The sequence below is a fragment of the Chlorocebus sabaeus genome, chromosome X (genome assembly GCF_047675955.1).
Source record: "Chlorocebus sabaeus isolate Y175 chromosome X, mChlSab1.0.hap1, whole genome shotgun sequence".
Taxonomy (NCBI): Eukaryota; Metazoa; Chordata; class Mammalia; order Primates; family Cercopithecidae; genus Chlorocebus; species Chlorocebus sabaeus.
Genome location: NC_132933.1, coordinates 142,937,064 through 142,945,685, shown reverse-complemented (window position 1 = coordinate 142,945,685; position 8,622 = coordinate 142,937,064). Strand labels below are relative to the sequence as shown.

General features: G+C 51.8%; 1 protein-coding gene across 1 annotated transcript in view; it reads left to right on the top strand.

Moving 5' to 3' along the window:
• The first annotated feature begins 6,158 nt into the window (after positions 1–6,158).
• The window catches only part of WWC3 (WWC family member 3), a 128,842-nt gene continuing 126,378 nt past the window's right edge, over positions 6,159–8,622 (top strand). Inside the window, 2 exon segments of the mRNA XM_073013879.1 lie at positions 6,159–6,281; positions 6,283–6,455. Of these exon segments, the coding sequence (XP_072869980.1) occupies positions 6,174–6,281; positions 6,283–6,455 (281 nt within the window). The 5' untranslated portion in view covers positions 6,159–6,173.

Below are 8,622 nucleotides of genomic sequence, written 5' to 3'. Positions count from 1 at the left end.
TGCACCACTGCACTCCAGCCTGGGTAACAGAGCAAGACCCTGTCTCAAAAAATAATAATAAAAATAAATTATATATATCTCATAGGGTTTTTTGACTTCAGCACTGGTGTCATTTGGGGAAGAGCATTCTCTGGTGCTGGGCTGTTGTGGGCACTGCAGGATGTGTGCCAGCATCTCTGGCCTTACCCACTAGATGCCAGGAGCACCACTCTCCCAGTTGTGCCAAGCAAACATGTCTCCAGGCATTGCCAAATGTTCCCTGGGGGACAGGGACACCATCACCCCCCCCAGTTGAGTCACTGATATATAACAATCATCTTGGTTACCTGTGTCCAGAAACAGTTCCATTCATGTTACAAGAGAAGCTAATTTTAATGCTAGTGTCACCAAATGAAAAACAAAGATTGCTCATTTCTGAGAGAGATAAATTTTCCTTCTTGTCTCTGCGAGCCTGAGACTTCTGAGCTGCTCTGCCTGGCTCATAAAGCAGAGGTCTGCAGTTTTAAGGATCTGTTTTTTTCAAATACGCAGGGGACCAGAGCCCTAATCCTAAATAAGAGAGAAGCCAGCCAGGAGGAAGCAGTGTAGTGTGCTGGCTCACGGCCGCTGCCTCTTCCTAAAATTATGGTGTGCTTGGAACACATTTTGAATTGGCCCCTTCACATTTTGTTGAACAGACCCCATGGGAAGGGGAGGAAAATAAGTAAAAGTGTAAGGTTGAAAGAGGAGACCTGGAGAGGAAGAAAGTGAGTGGCTCTGAGTTTTCTAAGTTTGGGAGAGAAATTGGTCTACATTTTTAAAAAATCTGAATTTTAATCACCCAGGCACAAATGCAATGTGCCTAAAGCATGACAGCCGTTTACTGATGCCAAGGATGATTTTTTTTTTTTTTGTGATGCGCATCCAGACACAGGAATTAAGCGTAAAATGAACCATATGCAGACTGGCAGGTTTATCCACACAGTGGACGCTTTGGGAATACCCTGCATGTCTTTGGAGTGGAAGATTAGGACATGAGAAAAATCTGAATTTTCAAAATGGACGCATCTACGCAAATCAAGGAAAGTCCCAGTTGAGAAAAGTGCTCCCCGTCCACACACGAAATCTAAACAGTGACTTTTTGGAATATAAGTCAAATAAGTGCCTAAAGTTTATGTCTTTACATAAAGCCATGAAATAAAACACCAAGAAATAACCTCACCCTGTCCCTATTCCAACTCCTGAGCCTGGGGAGAGGTCCCCTTAGGGATCTTTGCAATTTACCCTTCCTTTGATGCCCCTAAACCAGCAAGACAGGAATGAACAAGAACAACATCTTCTAATCTCTTCCAGTGCTTGTGGATTTGCATTATTTAAATATATGAGAAACACCCATAATTGAGTAATTATTCCAGCATTTAAAGAATGCCAAACAATGAACCATTTCTTCTTCAGACCTAATCCGGCCCATTTCCGTTTTCCTCTTAGCACAATGTGTAGAATTACCCAACGTGTCGCTTCCTAGAACACTTGATTGTTTATACAAGGTAGGCAAGACTTCTCTGGCGGTATTTATTTTTCTCATTTTACACTTGATGATTGTAGCCTTCACAGATTTTCCTTTTCTAGACGCTTATCAAGTACTGAATGTGTATATATCCAATTTTGCACTTTCCTTTTCACAAATAAATCTTATCCTTTAGGTGAGGGCTGGGGAGAGGAGGCAGAATCTAACAGTAAAAATCTTCAGACTCTGTCCTTGTTGGAGTTACTCCTTAACCATCATTTTAAGGAAAGTGTTCTGCAAGTTAGAGATCAGTGCATTGTAACAGCTTCAGAAAGGGGATTTCCCAGAGGGTCTGGGAGGAGAACAAAAGCATTTGCATCTCCTTTCCCCAGAGCCTAAGTGGATTTTTCCTGAGCTGCTTTTCCATGTGAAGTCTTGGTGGGAGGATGGAGCACTACAATGTTGGTGCTTTTGCTGTTGGCATGGCTGTGGTTTTAATGCGGAGGAAATAAAGAATGTGGAATTGTGCATTCAGTTAGGACTCAAGACTCCTTCACCCTGCAGTGTTGTGTGTGTGCATGTGGTTTTTAGTCCGATATGGAAAGCCCCGCTTGACTGTAAGAAAGACAGGCCTTATTCTCTCTAACAATTCACACACACACACACACACACACACACACACACACACACACACACACACACAGAGAGAGAGAGAGAGAGAGAGAGAGAGAGAGAGAGAGAGAGAGAGAGAGAGAGAGATCCCAATTTATGGCAAAGCTGGGAAATCAAGAGTCCCTTCACACCCCTACCAATTTCTCTTCCTTCCCATCTCCAATCACAAGTCTTTAGGGACGATCAGCAGACGCCTGGGGCTAACATTGCACACAAGTGGAAAAGGACTAATGGTATAATAGAGAGGTCTTGGTCTTGGTCACCCCAAGCGCTGGCCTCTTCCTCTCTGGTTCAGCTCCTTTTAGGAAGACAAATGCAATAGCCCCACTTCTGTTCTCTCAGGCAGAGAGTGTCCAGAGGCAGTGGGTGGGCATGTGGATGAAGTTTTCTCAGTGAGGGTCTCCAGTCTCTCTTCTTTGGCATGCCATGTCACACTCCTTTCGCCTCTATTAATGTGCAAATCACAGTAGGAATGCCTCTAGATGTTACCGTGATTAAATGAGCTTGTATTTGCTAAGTGCTTAGATGACAGCAAGTGTGCAGGATCCTATCTTAGGTCAGTCTCTTTAGAAAGGATGCCGAGATGGGGGTTCTCAAGTGAGCAGCTGATTGGAGGTATGCTTACACAGGTAAGGGAGGTGGGACCGGGCTGGGGAGGAGCTGGCAAAGCTACGATTTCCAGAGAAGTCCAGCCTCAGCCTGATCCCATGGGGAGCTCTGGGGTGTCAAGGGCATTCGAGTTTGTCCCACTAAGGCAAGGAAACTGGACGGTCGGCTCCTGGGGATGGGCGTAATCTCTCAAATATTTCTGTTAGTGAAGGGTCATCTTCACAATACTCCAAAAGAAGGGAGCCCGCCCCAGCACCTGCTATACAAGTAAACAATTTCATGACAGCAGCTCCATGTGCCAAGGGGCAAGAGCTCAGAACTTGGGAATCTGAACACCTGAGCCTCAGTTTCCTCATCTGAGCCATCTTCCCTTTGGTCTCACAAAGCCTCCTGTGAGTCCCCAGATTGAGGTTGGCACCCTGGCTTCATTTGTGGACAAATCACAAGTGTATTACAAGGGCCAATTTCTTTCTTTCTTTTTCTTTTTCTTTTTATTCTTTTCCTTCTGTTTTTCTTTTTTTTTTTCTTTCTTTCTTTTTTTTTTTTATGAGATGGAGTCTCGCTCTATTGCCCAGGCTGGAGTGCAGTGGCGCGATCTCGGCTCACTGCAAACTCTGCCTCCCGGGTTCACGCCATTCTCCTGCCTCAGTCTCCCGAGTAGCTGGGACTGCAGGTGCCTGCCACCACGCCTGGCTAATTTTTTGTATTTTTAGTAGAGACGGGGTTTCACTGTGTTAGCCAGGATGGTCTGGATCTCCTGACCTCGTGATCCACCCGTCTCGGCCTCCCAAAGTGATGGGATTACAGGCGTGAGCCACCGTGCCCGGCCTACAAGGGCCTATTTCTGTGTTTGGTCCCCAAGGGAGTGCAGGCTGGAGCACAGACTATCCTCTTCTCTGCAGCATGCCTACACCCAGCACAGTGTCTGCGCGTGGGAGGTCCACTATTTGCTGCCCGCCTGAACGGGTAGAGATCTTTCACCTACAGTGAAGACTCCTCTGCGCGCTGGCTTCTTTGAGCTCCTAATTGGATGCAGTTTCCCCCACCCCTTGCTCTACCTGATGCTTTTTTCATCTTGCCTTTCCTTCTGAGTCCTTTGATGTGTGGTATATGTGTTATCCTCTTTCCACCCTCTCTCTGCAGAAGTTGGTTTTACTCCAATATGCCCTAGCCCCATTCAAAGTACTTTCGAGTGATAGAGTTGTGTCCAGATTTGTGAGATTCTAAAAGGACCAGGTGACAGGGAGGGTGGAAACGCAGCTTCAGGACGGCCATGTTGGGTGGTAAGGTAAGAAGGCAGTGGCAGCCCCATTGGCGATAAATCATGCCAATCGGAAGGGAAGATGTCAGAGCAGGGACACTCAGCACTTGGGGCATTCCCTGGCACATGCGACATCATGAAGTATTTGCTTTTTTGACCCTCCCACTCTTTCCCTTGGACATGTAATAATCACACATGTTTAACTAAAAGGACTCATGTGGCGTAATTTATGACATAGAACATTCAGGTAGGGGTAGATAGATACTTGGGGAGCAAGAAAGTTTCTATGTTGTAGTGGGAGGAGGGAGAGGAAAGGCCTTCCTTGGATAGTTTCTTTAATGTCGCTATACCTTCACATCTTCACCTTCTTCTCCTTCTCCTTCTTTTTTTTTTTTTTTTTTTTTTTTTGAGACAGGGTCTCTGTTCCGTCGCCCAGGCTAGAGTGCAGCGGTGCAAACATGGCTCACTGCAGCCTCGACCTCCCCGGCTCAAGAGATCCTCCCACCTCAGCCTCCCAAAGTGTTCTTTTTTAAAAACACATTTCCCCTCATAAAAGTAATATTACCATTTTACAAAAAATAGGAAGGCAAATCATTTTTTAAAATCCCGCCAAAGGAATGCAAACTCCTGTGAGCATTTCGGGACATTTTCCTCCAGTCTCTTCCCCTATGTATCTGGATTTCAATCAGGCTCTACCAGTTATTTTTGTATCACTGTAACTGTTTAAAAATCTCCCCGATACTGTCCTGCATTTCCTGGCATAACGTGTTGTGGCTGTGGGTCTGGAGCACGAAGTAGGTAGGGGATTTAGGGCAAGACACAGCCCCAACTCTGGAGCTTCAGCTTCCCCAGCTGGGAGCCAGTGAAACAGAAGTTCCCGTCTAGGCTGAAAGTTTTAGGAGTTGACCCGGCTTCCTCCTCAGCAACAACGGTCTATTTGGGTCTCCGCTCAAACGATCAGACCCCACAAACCGGATGAAGAGCTCAGGGAAGGCCAAGGAGCTCCTGCCTAGTGTGGGCACCCAGGTTAGCCCTTCTAGGGCTGTCCTGGCGGGGACGCTAAGTGACCACCTGCCCAGCTGCCCGCTTCCAGAGGAGTCCTCCCTCCGCCGCCCGAGAGGACCGGCCGCGGGCTCCCCCAGCTCCTCAGCTCCCTCGGCCCCGCCTTCACGGGCTTTTCCCACCTTCGCGGGACCAGACGGGTTGTGTGGGAGACCGAGGGCGCAGCCTCCCCCAAAGTGCACAGAGGGTCTCCCCAGACAGCCAGAGCCCGGGAGCAGGTGAAAGGAGGGGACTGCCCGCTCTCTCGGGAATTGTTTGCGCCCGAGGAGTCACCCCAGGCAGGCCGCGCCCGCAGTCCGGGTAGGGCGTCGTCCTCTCCGCCCGCCTTCCTCTACGCGGGGGCCCGGGGGCGGACTGACGCGGCGGCGCCCATCCTGGCCTCCATGCGGTTTCCCGAGGCCGGAGGAAGGTGGTGGAGCGGGAGGGAGAGAGGGAGGAGCGCGCGGAGTGGGAGGACGGCGGAGGGGGAGGAGCAGGCAGAGGGGTGGGGGTGGGGTGGGGTCGAGGAGTCGAGCGTCGAGGAGGACCCCGAGGGAGACTGGAGGCGGAGCAGCCGGCGACGGAGAGCCGCGGAGGACGCGGGGCTGGGGGAGGCGGAGCAGCGGGAGTGGGTGGAGAAGCAGAGGCGGCAGGAGGAGGGAGAGCCTCCGTGGGAGATTCGGGAGGAGCAGCCGGCGTGGGAGGAGCCGCGGGGGCTGGGTGAGAACGGGGCGGGACGGCCGGAGGCGGGGCCTGCGAACGCCCAGCCCCTGCTCGCCCGGGCCGCGCCGAGGAACGAAGATGGCCGGGCGCGCCGCGGGAACGGAGAGGCGGCCGGCAGCGGCGGCAGCTGCGGCGGCGGCTCCCGGGCTGTGACTTCGCGTGCAGCGGCCACCTGGGCTACCCGAACGGAGTGGGCGGCGCGGGCAGCGGCTCGCTAGGGCGGGCGGGCGGACGCCGGTGCACGGGCGCCGGGCAGAGGATGCGCCGGGAGCGGCGGGCGGCTCCCCGCGGCCGCCCCCGCGCCCCGGGCGCCGGGCCTTAGTGCTGGCGGAGGAGGCGGCGCGCGCGGGGCGGCCGGGCGGCGGCGGGGCCCGCGCCGTCATGCCTTGGCTGAGCGGCGGCCGGCGGCGACGGCGGGGACAGCCGCGCGAGGCCCCGCGGGAGCCGCCGCCGTCCGCGCAGCCCCAGCGGGAACCGCCGCCGCCGGCGCCCCCCCGCCGCGGTCCCCACGCCCCCCGCTCCCTCCGCGCCGCAGCCGCGGGCCCGGGAGAGCGCGGAGCTGCCGCTGCCCGCCGGCTGGGAGGAGGCGCGAGACTACGACGGCCGCGTCTTTTACATTGACCACAACACGCGCCAGACGTCGTGGATCGACCCCCGCGACCGGTAAGCGGGCCGGCTGGGGGCGCCAGACCCGGCGCGGGCGCTACGACCCGGGCCGCCGGCCGGCGCCACCGCGGATGCGCTGGGGACACGCCCCGCCCAGCGCGGGGCCGCCGAGAACCCCCGGGCCCGGGCAGAGCTCGGAGCGCCTCCATCCCCGAAACCAGGGGACTCCCTGGAGTGCTCCAGTCCAGGCTACGATCGAGGCGCCCCCATCCCTTGGGCCCAGGGAGAGGATCGGAGACACTAGGAGGCCCTCTGGGCTGGGTGGAGATCTTTGGTTCCCGGGGTCGGGGAGAGGATCCGCCCTCCCAATACCCCGACTCCCGGGGCTCTGACCAAGAATAGAGGTGCCCCTTCTCCAGGCCTCGAGTCCTCTGAGCGCCGAGGCCGGCCGCCTACCGGTCCCTCGCCGCTGGGCGGACCCTCTCATTCGGTTCCCTCACGTCACCCGCTGTCCGGCGCCTGGGAACTGGGCGCCTGGAATTTCCTCTCCTGGGGCTGACAGATGGCCCTCTTTTCCTTTCTCTGCGGCAGCCTCGCCCATCCCGGTCCCGGGCGTCTGCGGCCCACTGCCCCGGCCCTGGTTCTGCAGGTGTCCCCAGCCCCGCGGTGGCGAGATGAGCTGTCACCTTGGATCACAAACGTGCGCCCCAGCTTTGGGGTGCGGGTTCCCTGTCTGGCGGGTTCAGGCTGGTTTCCATCCAAAACCTGATGCCAGACGGGCCCTTGAGGGATTCCCAACCCTTTTGGAGTTGGAGAAGTCTGTTCCCAAACTCTAGTTGCTCTTTAGCGCCTTAAAACTCGTGAGTTAAAACTGTTTGAAATAGCCTTCTGTACTGCAGCCAGAATGCAATATGATTAGTCCCATATGCTTTTGGAATAAACGAAAAACAAGAGTTGTATTTTAAGTTTCCTTTTTGTGAAAGATATGCATGGGGTACAAAGCTGTCTTATTCACGTATAAAAACCCAATCAAGTAAAAACTGACTCTTCTAAAAGCACTACCAGATTTCATTTAATTAATTTCATGTAATGAAGCTTTTCCTTAACTTTTCGCTCGATTGTCTACGGGTTTCAATTGTTCAGCTGCTTTTACAGAGACGCATTTTGTGTGGAATTGGGAATTCTGTGGACATCAAGTGTTTCCACAGGTTATCTGATGTCTTGTTCTCTCTAGAGCAACTCTCCTTCCAGGGCCTGAGTGCCAAAAAGGAAACACCACAGGCTTCCCAGTGATTTGAAGACTTGCAGAGGCCCAGTGTAGTGACATTGTGCCTGCTTCCTCCTACCTGCATGGCACTGGCGTCTGAAAATAAACTTTTGAGGAGAGAAGCTGCTGAATTGTTTGAAGATTTCTCTGAGTCCAAGCAGGGGAAAACAAAAGAAAGCAAAACAAAAAGATCGTGGTTCCCTAACATTCTCACTGAATATTGCAAGCCTCTAGGCTGAGAAACCTATATCAATTCTAGTACAATTTTATGGGTTAAAAAGATGCCTAGTTATTTTGAAAATCAGGTGAGATCATGTTATAATTTTAACCAAAGGCTAGGGCCCCAGCTGTTTGATCAGCCCTTGGATGGTTCTGGAAATGGTAGAACTGCTTGGAATGCAGTGCCCTTTTATACTGTATATATGTTAAAAACCCAAACAACTGGAAAATGAACTAATTAAAATAGTGTTTTGCTTAGAAAAGGCTAAGGCTCACTTTCCAAGAGTAATATAAAACAGTTGTGGTTATATTGGAGTGGAGATTCATGCTGAAGGATATCAATGTGAGGATTTTCTTTTTAATGGTGTAACCTGTGACAGACGTGAATGGACCATACAAAAATCAGCTTGGAGAATCTTGTTTTCCATGTATTTCAGACACATTTCCTATATTCCTTTTTTTCAGAAATTGATTTGTTACTTTTCAGACAATAACTTACAGGTTTTTAAAAAATCTCCGTTCTAATGCTCAAAGTGTCAATTGAGTGAACAAAAGTGGATATTTTACCTTTTTTTTTTTGTAAAGTAAAAACATGTGTGTACTTTTATGAGATGTTGTTTTTATAGTGAGTGAAAATTCAGCAGGGGACAGCTTGAACTTCAGCTCCCATAATACCTTGCCCGAAATATGTATGGAATGTTCAGCAAGCCACAAACATTTAAGTGGAGTCGGCTGAAG